This window comes from Raphanus sativus, chromosome 1 (assembly GCF_000801105.2).
Source record: "Raphanus sativus cultivar WK10039 chromosome 1, ASM80110v3, whole genome shotgun sequence".
NCBI classification, from domain to species: domain Eukaryota; kingdom Viridiplantae; phylum Streptophyta; class Magnoliopsida; order Brassicales; family Brassicaceae; genus Raphanus; species Raphanus sativus.
In genome coordinates, this window is record NC_079511.1 from 7,759,250 (window position 1) to 7,776,376 (window position 17,127).

General features: G+C 34.6%; 3 protein-coding genes across 3 annotated transcripts; all 3 read right to left on the bottom strand.

Annotated features, from left to right (window-relative positions):
• Nucleotides 1-370: 370 nt before the first annotated feature.
• On the bottom strand, nt 371-2,040 carry LOC108832462 (protein TIFY 11A). The gene is made up of 4 exons (XM_057008598.1): nt 1,708-2,040; nt 1,359-1,452; nt 951-1,262; nt 371-792 (listed from the first exon to the last, which is right to left on the bottom strand). The coding sequence occupies exons 1-4, from the start codon at nt 1,880-1,882 to the stop codon at nt 552-554; spliced, it is 822 nt and encodes a 273-aa protein (XP_056864578.1). The 5' UTR covers nt 1,883-2,040; the 3' UTR covers nt 371-551.
• Nucleotides 2,041-3,521: 1,481 nt separating this feature from the next.
• LOC108860408 (protein LAZY 2) lies at nt 3,522-5,578 on the bottom strand. The gene is made up of 6 exons (XM_018634294.2): nt 5,376-5,578; nt 5,183-5,261; nt 4,361-4,968; nt 4,088-4,271; nt 3,947-4,006; nt 3,522-3,851 (listed from the first exon to the last, which is right to left on the bottom strand). Exons 1-5 carry the CDS (start codon nt 5,379-5,381, stop codon nt 3,987-3,989), a joined length of 897 nt encoding a protein of 298 aa, XP_018489796.2. The 5' UTR covers nt 5,382-5,578; the 3' UTR covers nt 3,522-3,851; nt 3,947-3,986.
• A 7,472-nt stretch (nt 5,579-13,050) lies between these two features.
• Nucleotides 13,051-16,388, bottom strand: LOC108814214 (transcription initiation factor TFIID subunit 12b). Its single transcript, XM_018586736.2, has 9 exons — nt 15,577-16,388; nt 15,148-15,351; nt 14,281-14,868; nt 14,108-14,182; nt 13,927-14,005; nt 13,778-13,839; nt 13,666-13,701; nt 13,359-13,582; nt 13,051-13,263 (listed from the first exon to the last, which is right to left on the bottom strand). The coding sequence occupies exons 1-8, from the start codon at nt 16,318-16,320 to the stop codon at nt 13,400-13,402; spliced, it is 1,971 nt and encodes a 656-aa protein (XP_018442238.2). The 5' UTR covers nt 16,321-16,388; the 3' UTR covers nt 13,051-13,263; nt 13,359-13,399.
• Nucleotides 16,389-17,127: the final 739 nt, after the last annotated feature.

Genomic DNA, 17,127 nt, shown 5'->3' on the forward strand with positions numbered 1-17,127 from the left:
AATTCTAGGGTTTCTCTCTTCCACAGAGCTAGCTTGAGGCTTGAGGGAGTGATCAATGAGGGTAGTTGGCTTCTAGTTGAAACCATTCAGCTTTCTTTCCTTTTTTAGAAAGGGCTTTTAATGGCAAAACCTTCAAGTGTCAATGGATCCATTTTAAAACTCACAACTTACATCTAATTTAAAAAAATCTCCCTCAACTATGCAAATATTAATAAACAAAACTCAAATATAAAATTTTATAACAAATTAACCTTCTATCAATTCCTAGTCTTCGAATATATATACTTCCTAAACAAGCTGATTGGTTTACTGTGATTAATTTTTACTATAATTGAGATATACAAACACGTTTACAAAAGATACACCCCTATGAACATTCAAGTTAGATTATGATTACATACTTAAGTAGATTACATACCCTTTTTTCTTATTAAGGGCTTGCTAAGTAGATTACATACTTTAGTAGATTAAAAAAAAAACTTCGATTAGTCAAGAGGATGGAAACGTTGAATCTATAAAAGCAGTTCCTAACAAATATTGAACAGACATTACTATAGCTTAAGTTGGAGATCTTTCGAACACTTGCCTTCTTCAATCTCTATAGACATACAATTAATTATCGCCTTCTCGTTTTGGGTGGGACATGGTTTGAGGCTTTGAGCAACAGCATTCTCCGGTCGTTTTGACGACTGCCCTGATTCAAGTGGTTGACCTTGGGCAGTCTCTGGCTTGGGAGTATAATGATGATGACCCGCATTTTGGTTAACTTGGTATGGAGCTCTAGCCACTGCTCTGTAATGGTAATAAAATGATAATAAAAATTGAAAATCACGTGGTTGGTGAGTATCTATACTAGGATCATTTAGAATAACATATGTTAAAACAATCAGTAATTTTTGTTTAAGTATTATTTAGAAAGTACGGTCATCAAGTTAATTATTGGTTTTTACCTGTCTTTCCGTTTAGCAAAGAATCGATGAAGCGAAGCTCTACGTGCTATACGTTCCACGACCTGACTTTGTTGATTGATGATGATATCCACAGAATTTGTGGGCTCGTTAAGATCAGGAAGAACCATGTTGCTTTTGTTATCGTTGTTTTCGACATTGGTTTGTGTCTTAATGTTAATATCAGTCACAGGCTTGGCTTGTTTAGCCACTTCCATTATCTCTTTAGCTTTGTCTGTAGGGAACTCGTTGTATACTAAAACTTGACCTCCGAAGAATATGGTCAGCTGGGAGCTTCCTGGCTCTGACGATTTACTATAAACCAAAACCATTTACATCATTCTCTAATCTCCTAATATGAAGTAAGCAACATTTTCTCCCCAAGTAACTTAAAGAATTATTAGTATAGACCTGAGGTTGGAATCGTCGTTGGTTTTGCCTTTTGAAACCCTCTGAAAGACATCGAGGGTTTTGGTATCCGAATCTGCCTTATGTTGTTGTTTCCCTGAACAAAGAGCAAAACACTCTGGTCAGCTTAATTCGAATAAATCCTAGAAAACAAACAAAACTTAAAACTCTTTTTTTCGGGACATACAACATCTTGTTTGGGAGATTCTATCAGTATTCTCATCTTCATAATATTACAAGTGAAAGTTATTTCAGATTTAAAGAACTGACTTGCAAATAAAGGAACAAAAACATAACAAAACATTCAGTCTATTACAAGTGATGGCCGTAAGAGAGGAAAGAGATAAAGTACCTGGTGGATCGGAGTTTCCGGGCAACACGCGATCTGAATTGGGCTTTCGGACCAAACCAAGATTTATATTTCCGAAACTACCATTCTCCTTCAAGTAACGGCTGAGCAAACTACATCGCCGGGTAAAGTTGGACTTCTCTAGCGGTTCTGCCTTAGCGTTTTCCTTTCTCGACATCTTGTAAATGGTAAGGAGCAAATCTCTCTAGAGTCTTTTTCTGTTAATAATGTTTTATTGTATATCTTCTTCTTCTTTTTTATTTCTGTTTCATGCGTCAAATGGAAGAGAACAAGAGGGGATGTGTAGAAAGTTGGCTCATGTTTTTATAAACTTATTTTCTCTGGCTTTAATAGACTCCAATAAAAATATTAAAAAGCGAAACTTTTCATTTTGGTATTGTGTAATTAATATAAATTTGATACTATTTGTAATACAAATTTTGAACTATTTAGATTTAATACTTTGTGGTATATATATATTTTTAAAATGTTTGGCATAATGCAAAGTTAATAATTCATCTTTATTTATTTATTATTTTCTGAGTTGGTGTAACAAATCTATTGCCTATCTTATCATCGAATTAAATTCGAACTTTTTGTTTAGTTTGGTACAGTTTTCTATTTATCAGACGGTGAGATTTCAAAACCAGGCTAAACAATTTTATCCTTTTTTGGTTAGAATTTCCCTAGAATTTCCTCACGTTTTCCTTGCACGCAATGATAAAATAATTAAAAATAACGAAGAACCGACTGCAAACGTTACTAAACACCGTTAGATAAACTCAAAAAGGGCTGCAAAGATGCTCGTATCTACAAAACTGCCCTTTCACAAGAACTCATCGTGGTGGCATCATCGTAGTTATCCCTCACATTCGTAGCCTTTTTCAGCGAATGCGAAATACCCTCGCGTTAGTTAAACTCTAACGACGATTTGAACTTAATAGTATGTGGGGGCATGTGTGACCCTACCCCTAGCCTCTCGACGAAGTTTCGTGAAAAATGCATACACATCTTGTCTGAGACCAGACATGAATGTTAAAACACGTGATTTTTAAATAGACTCATAAGATTGCGACAAGTTGCGCAATCTGTCCGGCGCACTCGCAACAGTATGGTGTGTGATTCGCGTGTTTTCTCCACTTCCTATAGAGAGAAAGAGAAAGGGAAGATTTGATTTCCCACCTAATAAGAATTGGCCAACAACGAAATCAATGGCCTCTTTCACCGATGCAAAAGTAGTCAACACGTTAGAATAAAACAGAAAACTGTTACTGTTCTCAGAGTGAAAAGAAAACAGAAAACTGTTCAGTGTTCATTTACCAAAATCTTAGAGGGATAGGGCAAACAGGTTGGTCGTTTACCTTTTCTTTAGAAAAAAAGGAAAGTTAGCCAAAAGGCCCAGAACTTTTTGAAGGCTTTTCCTCTTTTTCAATCCTGTGAATACCCACCCTTATGTTTGAAATGGGCTTGGGCTGGAAACTCAGAATTTCTTATGTTTGAGAAGTACTATCTCAGAACTAACCCATAATTAAGTGTTACATCAAGTTAATTGTTACCAAATTTAAATATTTAACTTGCTTTTTATTAGTTAGATGCGAGGTTAGATGTAGTAGGGCTTTATGATTTTATTTTAATATATAAATTGTTTGATTAGTGTGCTATGTTAATTCTACCAAGTATTGGTGTATGGGTTAGAGATTGGGACAGAATAATCCAAGAGTGTAATTGTTTGGGACCTCTTAGCATTTTATTTTGTGATATATAATGGATATACACAAAGGAGAAACTAGAACAAGTATTATTATTCATTTCAAGATCTTACCCGTCTTTTACAAATAACTAAATCAAATGCAGAAAGAATGTTATAATGAAGAAGCGGTATTAATTTTTATAAGTTAAGGTTATCCACCTCAAAATTACACAAATGATACAAATGATCACATAGGCACATGTGCGTGTGTACATGCATTCTTAAACACATGTATGTATGTCTCAAGAACATGTTTGGTTCAATGGACCCATGGCACACAAAACAAATCATGCAAAAAAAGAGAGAAGGTATACACTACATGATGCATTAAAAAAACCTCCCAAACAAGAGAATCGTTTCATTATTTCTTTCGAATCTTCTCGACAAGAGTTTGAATCTGCATATTAAATAAAAGTATCTCACGTAAGTTTTAGGAAAGAAAAAAACACAAAAAGCTTAGGAGATTCACTTGTGTTGTCTTAAGTTACGTACCTTTGTTGTTGGTAGGTTATTGCAAGAGTTTGAAGTACGATCAGATCTCAAGAACTATGACTGTAATCAAAAGAAGATCGAGTCAGCTCTTGTTTCTTTTTTTCGAGTTTTAGTAAAATTAATTATATGATAAAAACTCACAGTCAGAATCTGTTTTGACCCATTTATGCCCCTCACTACTGCTTCTTCTCTCGTTTGTTTCTTCTTCTTCTTCACTCTTCAAAGAGAGTTGTTTCTTGTCTTGCAAGTATCTCTTTGTTGTAGATGATGTTGGCTTTGAGGAGGCTTGAGAGTTAATTTTCTTATGTAGCATCATCTTCAACAACTGCAATATTGATTTTTTTTTTTCAGAAACTGCGATTAAAAAAAAGAATTCAATATTTGAATCGAAGTTGTATATACTGTGCTTTTTACCTTCTCCATTCTAGATTCTTGAAGCGTGTCTCTCAAGCTAGGGTTTGGGGATGTAGAAAATCCATTTGAACAAACAAAGATCTTCTTAAAAAGATATGAGACAGACGTCTTGCTTATGTCTGTCTTCTTTTTATTCTTATTTTCTTTAGATATCTCTTTGCATCTACCTAATATAGTGTTAATTGTTCTCTCCATATCTTCGTCCTTATTCTCTTCAGATGAATCCACAACAGCGCATAGCGCATTGCTGATTCGCCTCTCGATCTCTAAACTCGATGGACAGTTCAAGAATCTATCCAAAGGAAGATTTTTCATGAGCTCTCTATTGACATCAGACTTCCTTTTCTTGGTTCTTGACAAGAGCTTTATCAACTCCTTCTGCAACTTCCCCACCTCCTCTGGAGTAAAATCCTCAGTGTCATCAGAGGAAGAAGACTCTTCTTCTTGCTCGGGTTGCGGGATAGACTCCTGCTCCTCTTCGATCTCTTCATGAACATTCTTGCTTTTGGTGTCACTTACACCGTTGCTTGTTGAACCAAAAGTTCCAATAGCTAGCAGCGCGTGAGGCCAGTCGCTAAACTCCTCTCTTGGCTCTTGCTTCACATGATCTGAAAACCAAGATTCAAGACAAGGAACAATATTTAGAGGACCAATCAAATTCAGAAGAAGCAAAGACAAGAATCTTGTTAAAATAAGATCCATAAAACAAGAAGTAGGACAAAATATTCTAAAGAGACAAGACTCTTGGGGGCATTACTTTGCACATATCCCTAGCAGACAACATAGTCTCGAAGTTAAGATTTAATGCAAGAAAGAGCTTACGAGATGAAGCAGAGGAAGTGCTTGTTCTGTTATGATTCTCATATTTCGCATTTCGCTTGTTCTGCATCCACCCGAACAACTGAATACAACAAGAAAATAAATAAATTCAGACACCATATGAGAAACAAAAAATCAATAACGTATAGCATTTATGATTATATACTCAATAAACAAAAAGGATAACAAAACTAACCTTCATGTTTTTTATTTGAGGTTCTGTGACAGAGTTCTAATTTATATATGTATGAACTAAGTTGTTGGTGAATAGAGATTGGTTATTATAGAGATAGAATGGGAGAGAGATTTAGACAACTTGGAGTAAGATTGATGAATTTGATGGTGTTCAAGTTCCAAACTTTGACTACTTAACAGAGAGAATTTGAAGTTAAAAAAATATATTTTAAACAGCTTTTTCTAAATTTGTAATATTGTGTTTAGATGTTATCTCACTGTTGCTTCTTTATACAACTCACAAACTCATACTACTATTAAAGCACATATCCCCACAAGTCCACCAACATTCTTCTACATTTTACTAAGGCCCACATATTAAACTGCATTTAACATTAAAAAGAAAATTAACCCTAAAAACTTAATTAATTATATATAGCCACCATGTATTGGAGAGAACGTCACGCCTCTATCTCGGCTCATACACCGAAGAGCAAAACCTTGAAGATATGTAGAAGTTAGACTACATTTTGATCTGTTTTCACCTGTTGAAGTTCTAAGAACGAGAAAATAAATTGAATCCCTAGAAATGCATAACATTGGATGGTTACTATGGTGACACACGGAAAGGGTTCTCCTGGGTTTTGTTATTTACTTATAAACTTGTGTCTAGTTTACATAAATATATGTTGGTGTTGTGATTCGATATAGAAGTTACTTTATAGGGGTACATTCCCATTTCCACCGTAGTATGGGCACATGCAAAAGAGTAGATAAATAAAAGATAGTCATCATAAAAAAATCATAGTTATCGAAGGTGATATTTCAAGAAAAAATGATCGGTTGAGACTACTAAATTTACATTTATATAATCTATGTTTTATGGATATGCAAATTATATTTCTATCTACGTAATACAATAAACCCTATACGTGACCATGCGAAGTGTTTGCACATTTTGAAGTACATAATTTACTTCCTCTTGATCGTAGAGACGTGACCATTATATACCAACTTACTTGACTATATATATTATAGTTTTATATTCAGATTATATGAAGATCTAACTTAATTCTAGTTTATATTGCATGTTATCTATTTCGAAGCAGTGCTGGTTTTCAACAATGCATTTAACCTAGACGATTGATGAATTGGTGTCAGCTCAGTGTCGTAACTCAACATACAAAACAAACGTCAAACAATATAGAATAAAAGACAAGCCGTTTAAATCCAAGTTTAGTCATGTCTGCTATAAATTGTATTATTGTCATCAATTATGTATCCACAATAGTCTTGGATATTATGGAAAAAACTATTAAAAATCGTTAAGTGCTAAAGTAGAAAGCAGACCTATCTAAAGAAACAGGGTTCATAAAGAAAGAGCGAAAAGATAAAATAACGAAAATCCACGAAAAAAGCTCGTGCAATGTTCCCTTAACTCTTTAACCCTTCTGTATAACCGTACAAGAACCCCAATGGAAATTTCTAGATTTAGGTATCTAAAACTATATATCTGAGTATGTATATACTATATATGCGTAAATAATTGCAGGGTTCTGTATTTTACGAGAAACTCAATCCAAATAACCCTAAAACTATAACTCTTTGTTGGAGGTATTCTAAGGGCAAGTGTAACAATTTTTTGGGGCAACAATCCTATACATCTCTCTCTATGTATATATATATATTCTAAAAATACTGTACTTACAAAAAAAGTTTTAAATTATAAATATACACTACTAACTAGTCACCATGGAAATTAGATTAAATAAAATTTGACTACGATTTTTTGTTGAGATATTTCGTTTATAAAATCTAAACACTAGATATATAAAAAGTATAAATTATATTTTTTTCATTTGATTTTACTTGTTATCTAGAATAAATTTTTTGTTTGATATACTAGAATTTTAATACAAAATTTATTATTAGTATTTTTAATTTATTTTTCTGTTAGTTAAAATATAATTAGATACTTAAGTGTACAGATAATGATATTTTATTTTGAAAACATATAAACTAAATATTTTTTAATTTTAATGTATAAACTTAAAACGATAACTAAAATAAAATGGATGAGATACTGCTAATTTTTTTTTTTGCCATCTTGTATAATATTAATTACATAAACGGATTTACAAAAGGTCTAAAGAAACCCGGCCCAAACAAAAAAGGCAAAAGTCCAAACATAAAAAACCAACCGACAGGCCCAAAAACAAAAACCGAGACGCATCGAACTCTCCCCACCGCAAAGCCCACGTGTTGAAACCAAACAACACAAGGACGCGTGTCAGCGTAAGAAGCATCGTCATCTCCAAGGCTGTCGGTCGTTACCGCCGGGATAGCTACCGATGCCTCGCCGGAATCGCGAATCATCCACTTTCTCCCCGATCGAAGTCGACGCTGTTGAACAAGACGGAACATAACCACCGGAACCACCGGGACTAGACTCACGACCACCGCTTCCACTTCCAACGACAAATATTGGATGTAAAAGAAACGAGGTCACACAGGAAGGCCCGACCTTCAGAGAGCTTCATCTCCTCCGAATTCGGCCACCACCCACCACACGAAACACTTTTGTAAACAGCTCGAACCCTTCTTCGAGAATCGAAAGCCGGCGACCACGTCCGACAAATAAACGGCATGATCCCAGAGTCATACGCTGGCGAAGCACGGTGGAGAAACCACAGTTTCCCGGAAAGCCGAAGGCGGACCACCACCAAAGGAAAACGTGCATGGCCGCAAACGAAAGAAAAAACAGAAGAAAAAAAAGATTTAGAACAGAGCCGGACCGGCGGCGGCAAGAGCCGAACCCACCGGCCGGAAACTATAGAACACGGCGGTTTGTTTTTTTAGAGAGAGGTCAGAGAATTTTTTGCCGAACCCGCCGGCCGGAAACTATAGAACACGGCGGTTTGTTTTTTTAGAGAGAGGTCAGAGAATTTTTCTCTCACTAGACTTATCAGTTTAATCAAGTGGGCTCACGTGTTATAGATACTGCTAATTTATTTACATCAATACTCTTTTTCATTTTATTTGTAAACTAATTAATTTACTCAGTTCACACCATTCCCAATTACCTTCTGTCATCCAATAAAAACAAGTCCACGTGACCACAAACATAAATGGGAAATTAATAGAGTTATACTGATGTTTTATAAAAGGAAAGAAATGTACACGTGTCTGACAACAGATGCTGCTTTGGTAATCTTCTGTCCGTCCTCTTTACCCAAAGAGGTGGAGTTGACTTTCAAGGCCGTTACATACTTTTAGCCGAGAGTTAATTTGAGTATTTCCGTAATAAATCAATAAGAACTGTGTATTTAGTATTTACATACATTTGATTACATGTGTAATTTCTCCAGTAGACAAGAATCAGCTATCAGATACTCCAAGATCGTTTAAAGGAGTTTAGGATGGGCTCTTCATTATAATCTGAAATTTTTAATTTATAAATACACAGTATGATTTTAAGATAAGTTAAATCTAAGGTATTATAAAGTACACCATATGTTGGCCGATTTCCTAGAGATTAATCTAGACTTTGATGTAAAGAGTGTCATTTTGACATTTATACTTATTAATTATACTTAATTGATCAATATTATTTGAGATAAATAAAATTATATAAAATTAATGCATTTAAATAATACTCCATCTGTTTTTTAAAGATGTATGTTTTGGTGTTTTCACACATATTAAGAAAACACATTAACTATACATCATTTTTAGAAATTATCAAATTCCAATGCATTTTAACCAATAATCTTTCAATAAATTCAATCAATTTTATTGAAATTTGCAATTTTTGTATAGGAAACATAAAAAATACATCTTTGTGAAACAATTTATTTTTCTAAAACATGTATCTTTAAAAAACAGAGGGAGTAATAAGTTTAAAATAAATATAAATTGCATTAAAAATCCGAAATTACACTCTTTGTATAGCAATTAAAAATTATACTTTTTATGAAAAATAAGAAATATATTATAAGATTCTTTACGCCAAGGAACACAAAAAAAAAAAATAACACTCCCATTTCGTTTAAGAACTTCTCTATATATTTTGATTAGACAAATTTAGATAATTAGATCTGGCGATTCGAATCAATTCAAATATGTATATGTTTGATAATAATGTATATACTGTATTTGTTTGCGTTGTATCCATATGAAAACTCATTCCACCTCTATGAATAAAAAGAAGGCTTTCTACGCAGGTGTGTAAATAAACAAAGTAAATATGATCACAGTCCAATAAAATTGCATGTTACCGAATGAATTAACATCATTGGATTAGCAAACATTTCTTGGTGTACATGAAACTTGTCTTTTACGTCAACTTGCAATTCCACCATCTTCACTTTTTTTCTATTCCTAAGTACAGTACTATCCTCCAATTAATAGTTTCTTAGAGTATCTTTAGCGAAAATAAAATGAAATGAAACATTACTCCGATTGTTTGTAGCGACATTACACTGACACGCCCACATAATTGTTTTTTAAAAAACTTAACCAAGAATACGTTGGAACATTGGGACAAGAATTAGGATTTGGGACCACTCTTAACAGTGATTAATATGTGGTTCATATAGTTAATACGTTGCCTAAACTCTTGTGAATTGTACTTAACACAAAATCTAGGGTGTTCGTAAGATGCCTTTTGTGATTTTCAAACAGTACACGTGTTACGCAGTCAAATCAATTATTGTATTTGACTTCATTTCAGAAAAAAACTTGGAAGCATATAAATGTATTCTTTTAGGTAAGCTGATGTTGTTAATGTATATAAATCGTCACGCGATTCGTCAGCATGCTACTAGTACTAGGCTACTAGCTTATTGGTTAACTAGACCGGAACAACATATACAGATAAATCAAACACAAATCTTGTTTACTCGTGGTTCGTTAGTCATTTGTTCGGATACGAAAAGAAGAAGCTCTTTAGTTTGGTTTCCGAGTTGATTTACTATCGTTGTTTCAGTTCATCGCATACCGGTTAAACTGGATTAAACACTACAAATCGACAATGCTTCCAAGATGGCAAATGAACCGGTAGTGTATTGGTCCAAACCCTACTCGTCATTATTGTCGTCAATTACAGAAAAAAGTTTATTTTATTAGTTAGCGAGTGAGGGAAAGAGAACAAAAAAAATCTCGAGATCACAAATTCACTAGAAACGAAGAGAGATGCAAGAAGTAGGAGACGAACGTGAGAAATTGTTAGAGACGAGGCCTTTGCCTTCTCTTTCTGAACGTCTCGATAGCGTAGAAGTAAAGGTTACTATTTTGGGAAAGTTTTTCTTTCTTTCCTTTAAGTCAGTATGTATTTCATGCCAATTTTTCTTCGATATTTTTTTTTTTTGGACAAATTTGATAACATATATTTACTTTGTTAAATTATTCTTGACCATCAGAACATAACTATATTAACTACCAAACCGTTGCCCATCTTATCTGCCCACTTACTTGGGCTAGGCCTGGTTATAAAACGTGAAGGGAAACAAATATGGTATGCACAGTTGGATATATGCATAAATGATTTACCTTTGTGACGATGCACATACCCTTATATGTCTATTGTTCAAATTTGGATGATATCTATTCTATTAATTCTTCAATATGTCTTATTGATATTTAGTTGTGTCCAACTATTTATATTACTTATTTTATCATCATTTTTACAAAAAGTTTAGTTACCTTTGATCAATGGCTTAAAGATAATTTAGTTATTGGACAGTTACTCCATTTTGGACGCAGAATATAACATGCAACCGTTTGTTACCATTTTAATCGGGAGATGGGTGGACTATCAGCTACTTTTATTTTCAAAAATCAACAACTCTTATTCTAACCAGATGACTACGCATCAGATTTAAATCGTTTATTATCAAGACTTGCCAGAACATCAATAAACGCAAATAGTGAATCAGTACTACTAAATTATTTATGAACATGTCCGGTTGATATTAATTGAGTCCAATTATTATTTTCTTATGTTATATACTTAAACGTATATTTTGTAACTGCATCTTAATATGCGTTTTATAACCACCGCTTTAATTCATATCCATAACTATCGGTATCCTTTTCTAATCCATAAATCCTACGGTTACATATATATAAAAACAATTATTCTTTTCTTTCGAGTTTATACCAAATACGAATTGTCATTTGTCAACTTATATTACAGTAATATACTAAAACTATGACTGATATCTGTTACATCATATAAATGAATTATAACTGCGATATTAGTATGTTATTCTGTTATGTTTGCTCCTTTTGTTAGTATACAAACCAAATTACCTTAATGTTATTCAATAATCTTAATTTTTATTTTGAAAATTTCAACATTTTCTTTGATTAATATAACATATTATTTTTATATTTACTAGATTCTGATCCGTCCTTTTAAAGAGCAGGTATATTTTTGTTTATTTTTTAAGAAATTAACTTTTATAATTGTATTTTTTAATAATTATACGGATCACCGAACTTTGGATCAATTACGGGTGAACTGCATATAATAAATAAATTAATTAATTTTAATATATAATAATATATTAGTTATGAAATAAAAACCAAATTTGAATATTATCTAAATTTTTATAAAACATAAAAATAGTTTGGATATGTACATATTTTATGTATAAATTTTTTTAGAAAATAATTAAGTTTAGTTTCTTTTTTTTTTGGTCAACACTTAAGTTTAGTTTCTATGTTATTATTTTCATTTGACAAAAACATATCTAAAATAGTTTAGATTATTTATTTATTTTTTAACAAGTTAAAATTTATGACATCTAACAAAAAATATCAAGACTTAAAAATTCATAAATATTTATCTGTTGGTTAAATCAGTACTTCAACCGGTAACCGGATTCCGGATTTTAGTGATTTTTTGCAAGTTTTCTTGGGTTTTTAAATATTATTTTTTTCACAAAACTCAAACCGGATTTATATTGAGTCATTGGATTTACCAGTTCAATCGTAGGCTCATATCGGGTTTCAAAACACTGAGGATGAGACTTTGATTTTCAGGTCGATTCAGATTCGGGTTTTAAAATTATATGTTGCAAACTTTAGGAACAAAGTTTAAAAAATAATCTCTGAAAGGTATATATCACAAGGGTATAGTTATGCAACTTGACATATTTAATATAAAATTAATATACATAATATATATATATATATATATATATATATATATATATTCAACATAATATATTAAAAACTATTTTTCACACTTTTAAAACATTTGTTCGGTCTTCGAGGCGGGTTGGATCTGATATTGGTCTCCAAATATAACACTTTAAAAACCGTTTGAGTATATTAACATGTCTACTAGAATATGAATCTTTGATTTTCGGATTGATTCCGAATCATTTTTTGTACCAATATTTTAACTAATTATGTTAGGTATCTACTAAGAAAATATAATATGTTACAAAAATTAAGAATAAAGTTTAAAAAAATATGAAATGTAGCACAAATGTATAGCTAATGCAATTTGACATATTTAATATAATTACCAAATATTATATTAAATTAATATTAATATTAATTTTAAACGCAATATGAATAAAAACACATATATGACTAAAATATGATTACAAAAAAATTAAAATATAAAAATTAAAATTTTCAAAACAAATTAAAACAAAAATATACCCGCCCTTCGAAATCTAGTATCATGATAAATCCCAAAAACTTCAATGCAAATCATTATCAATTACAATGTACTGTATGTGACTATTAAATAGATCAAACTATGGGAAGAAATAACTGTTTTATTTGTTTGCCTAGAAGACTCATATATATAATATACATACAGTTTAACTTGACTCCTTGTGCCTTCACTCTCTTTAATATCTGGTATAGATAGAAGTGTAAACTCCTGAAACCTAGAAAAGCAAAAGTTGAAGGACTCTCACCATAATGAACTCGAGCTTAATTATATTTAACAAAAAAGGAAAAGGTAAAATTTGTTGTGGTTTACCAAGAAGATGAACGTAGCATAGACTTGTGTATTGAAGTCCTTCAGTAGCGTGTCATATGTTGTAACATGTGAGGACCGGATGTCTGCGAAACCAATTGCTCTGAACTTGGTGATGGTCTTAAGAGATGGTTTTGACCATTTGGGTTAACCATCACTTGTCTATTAGTTTCCTTAGAATTGCTCGCATTCGTCTCCGGTTTTGAGGATTCCATCAAAGCACGCACCTGGTGACCGAAAAACAAAAAACTAAGAGAGGTTCATAAATTTGATTCTACAAAGAAAGATGTAAAGGATATGCTTAGGTTACCATTGCAACTCGCTTCTTGTGGAGATCAGTTGGTGCCTGCAACCAATATCTAGGAATCAGCACATTCACACATACTACGTTCTTGGAGAGTTTTATAATGAAAATGGCTTACGTTTTTTGTTTGGTGTTTATCCTCACTTGAGAATCCAGGAACTGTCAAGTGTAAGTTTTTCTCTGCATAAATTGTAACCCCGAGAGAACAGAAAATGAGTAAGCTAGTAAACAATCAACCACATGAAATCGAGCCCAAGATGTACAAACCTAGGTGGAGTAATATATCCTTTGGTTCCAGTATGGATGATTTACGATGCTTAGCCAAGCTACAAGCAAATGAAGTCACCTGCAATCAAATATTATACAAGCAGATAAGCTAGAGATAGTATGGAAAGTGAAAAACTAAAGGAAGTTAATAACCAAATAATTGACATTATTAGCCTCTAACCGAATCAATGAAGTCATCCGCTAACTCCAAAAGGAGGTCTTCAACATCAGGATCCAATTTAGCATGCGCATCCACCTGAAAATCATATACAACTTGATGAGACTTTATTTTCTTCGTATGGAAACGAAGAAGAAAGAAGAAGATGAAAAAGACAAGCCTAGTAGGATAATCACCTGCGAGACGAGATCCTGTATCTTTCTTTTGCCAAGAAGTTGATTAGTTGCTTCTGTTCCTTGGCTGGAACTACCACCTGGTGTTGTTGTACCGGACTGTGTCGCATCTGGTTGTGAGCCTGTTAAACTAACAGACTTCTGACCTGCATGACTCATCATCCTTGGAGATGGCTGTTGTTGATTTATTGGCATCTGCTGCTGCTGCTGCATCTGCTGTTGGTTTTGCTGCATCTGCTGTAGTTGTTGCTGCTGTTGATGGGATTGGTTCATCTGAGCCTGGCCCATTTGTGATTGTTGCTGCTGATGCATCATCTGTGACATTTGCTGCTGCTGATTCATGGACATAGGATTTTGGTGTAACTGAGCAGAAGGCATTTGCTGCTGTAACAGTAGAGCCTGCTGTCTTTGACTCGGTTGGAGCCGGAATGATTGTGAATTGGGACTGGTTATTCCCGACATTTGCTTCAGCCATTGCTGCTGCTGCGCCAAGGAGCTTTGTAGCATGCCAGCTTGTCCATTTTGGACCAAACCCGGTAGCTGAGAATTCATGAAAGCGAGGGAAGAAGGTGTTCTCTGCAGGTTCTGGACCTAAATAGTGGATTGCAAATAAGAATTTCAGGTAACTCTTTCTTTTCACTTAATAACTGAATTCAACTGATCATAAATACAATCATTCATCTATAAACATACAAGCCAGGTTTTACAATAACTAGTAAACATGCCAAATTCAAGAATCATTCTAGAGTCATGCGATTATATTTAGTAGCCATTAACAGATAGTGAATCTATCAGCCATAAAGTAATAAGTGTGGTCAAAATCAGGAAGCAAAAAAAGACATCTTTAAAAAAAACAAAAAAAACTCATACCTGAGGGGAAGTGAGAGCGGTTTGCTGTCGCAACTGAGCAGGGTTGATTCGCTGCTGCTGAGCATAGAGAGCAGGGTTACCTCTCATTTGGGAGCTCAGATTAAGTGTCCCCATCACTCCCATCGCTTGCATACCCGGTAACTGTTGTCCAGAACTTCCTGGATGAAATTGCCCACTTTGAACCATCCCAGGTTTCTGCCTCGGCTACAACGGAAAAGCTCATTTGTCTCAGAATAAAGAAACCGACTTTGTTTCACATCGGCACTATTTTAAAACTCTACTAAACACTAAAAAAAACAACAATTTGCATCGAGAAGATACAATTTGACACACTCTGTATCCACTGTTACTACAGGAACCAAAAAAAAAGAAACATAATTTTACATTATGTTCTCAAACTGAATCATTAAAGGGTAAAGAAAGTAATACCGAAGCAGCCAATAATTGGGACTGAATATTCATCTGAGCAGCTGCAGCTCCAGCAGCGCCGTTAAGCATAGGCAAGTGACCACTCTGGCCAACCAAAGCCGCCCTCGACAAATTAGGGTTACCACCAATCTGCTGACTCTGCTGTTGAACCGAACCCGCGCCACCACCGAAGTTCATCGTCCCGTACATCCCAGCAGCAGCTTGCTGCCTCAAAACGTTGCCGTACTGACCTTGCTGCTGCTGTTGCTGCTGCTGCTGGATTTGGTTGAGGCGAGAGACGGAAGGGGATCGCTGGAGAGACTGAGCTATATGGTAATTCGACATCGGAATCTGCTGCTGACTCATGTGTTGCTGTTGCTGGAGAATCTGCTGCTGTTGCTGCTGGGAGAGCTGAGGAATCGGAGAGGAAGAGATTTGCTGCATAATCTGCTGAGTCTGACCACCACCACCGAGTTGTTGTTGTTGTTGTGTTTGCTGATCCAACGGAGAAGGCGACGGGATCTGAGCTCCGGCGGCTGAGTTCGGTTGCGGATTGGTGATGTTGTTGTTCTGGATCGCTACGCCTCCTTCGGTGGTGGTCGTTGCCGCCGGAGACGCTGCCGAATTCGAGATCGGTGGAGGTGTCATGTGTTGTTGAGATGAGGAGGGTGGAAGTGCGGAGGATGCGGGGGAAGGTTCCATTGGATTGGGGGATTGGAGAGACTTGGGTGATAAAGAAGATGAAGGAATTGCTGCTTCCGCCATTAGAGACAAATCAGGGTTTTTGTCGATTTTTTTCTCTCATGAATCGGAAAATTTTCCCAGAAAATATCCTCCTTTTCTTTTTGTTTAATCCCAGTGGGAAAAACATCTGAACCGTACACGTCAGCTGATCGACTTTCCCAGAAAGGTTTAACCGTGTATCTGAACCGTACACGTCAGACACAAAACAAAGAGCTTCTAGTTGTATATTATTATTAACTGAGGATTTTTTAGTACGTACGTCGTCATTAGTAGTATCTCTAGAGAGCTTGAAACCATGATGGTGGTACGAGCTTATGGTATTTACACCTGGTGTACCGGGATGTTGCATTGCATCACGGTTCCAAGAAGAACACTCCGAACAAGTCCACCTAAGACGATGCACTTTATTTACAGATCCGATTCCTTTGCTGCATCTTCAAGACTTCAACACATTTTTCCATCGGTAAACAGAAGGAGGTTTGATAGAAGCTTTGTGTCAAAACGGCTTGTTTGAGCAACTGTTGTTAAGATTTGTAACCTTGTGAACGCCTGTTCCCAGCGGGCGACGTTCTCTCCCTCGTCCGATGAAGTACTGCATATGTTAAAGACATTGTCTGACCTTTGTTCTTTCTAAAGCTCTCTTGAGGTGATTAACTAGTGAGTGGTAACGGCCGTTGATTCGTTGAAGATTATTGTCGGACGTTTTACTATCCTCCACTGTAAAGATTTAGTCAGATCGGTAGAGACAATGGATAACACGAGAATGTTCAAACCCATTTACCTGAATGTTAAGACATCCTCTTGTTAGTAAATTATGTTAACTGAAAA

Bases quoted from the DNA above. Each gene is read 5' to 3' on its own strand.
- LOC108860408 (XM_018634294.2), bottom strand. The intron at 4,969-5,182 runs GTAAGCTCTTTC...CTTGGTTTTCAG, and splicing joins CACTTCCTCTGCTTCATCTC to ATCATGTGAAGCAAGAGCCA. The intron at 4,007-4,087 runs GTGAGTTTTTAT...TTTTGATTACAG, and splicing joins GGTCAAAACAGATTCTGACT to TCATAGTTCTTGAGATCTGA.
- LOC108832462 (XM_057008598.1), bottom strand. From the start codon at position 1,882: ATGTCGAGAAAGGAAAACGCTAAGGCAGAACCGCTAGAGAAGTCCAAC. The intron at 1,263-1,358 runs GTCTATACTAAT...TTTGGTTTATAG, and splicing joins AACGACGATTCCAACCTCAG to TAAATCGTCAGAGCCAGGAA. The intron at 793-950 runs GTAAAAACCAAT...TTACCATTACAG, and splicing joins TTTGCTAAACGGAAAGACAG to AGCAGTGGCTAGAGCTCCAT.
- LOC108814214 (XM_018586736.2), bottom strand. From the start codon at position 16,320: ATGGCGGAAGCAGCAATTCCTTCATCTTCTTTATCACCCAAGTCTCTC. The intron at 14,183-14,280 runs GTGATTATCCTA...TATGATTTTCAG, and splicing joins TACAGGATCTCGTCTCGCAG to GTGGATGCGCATGCTAAATT. The intron at 13,583-13,665 runs GTAACCTAAGCA...TTCGGTCACCAG, and splicing joins ACAAGAAGCGAGTTGCAATG to GTGCGTGCTTTGATGGAATC.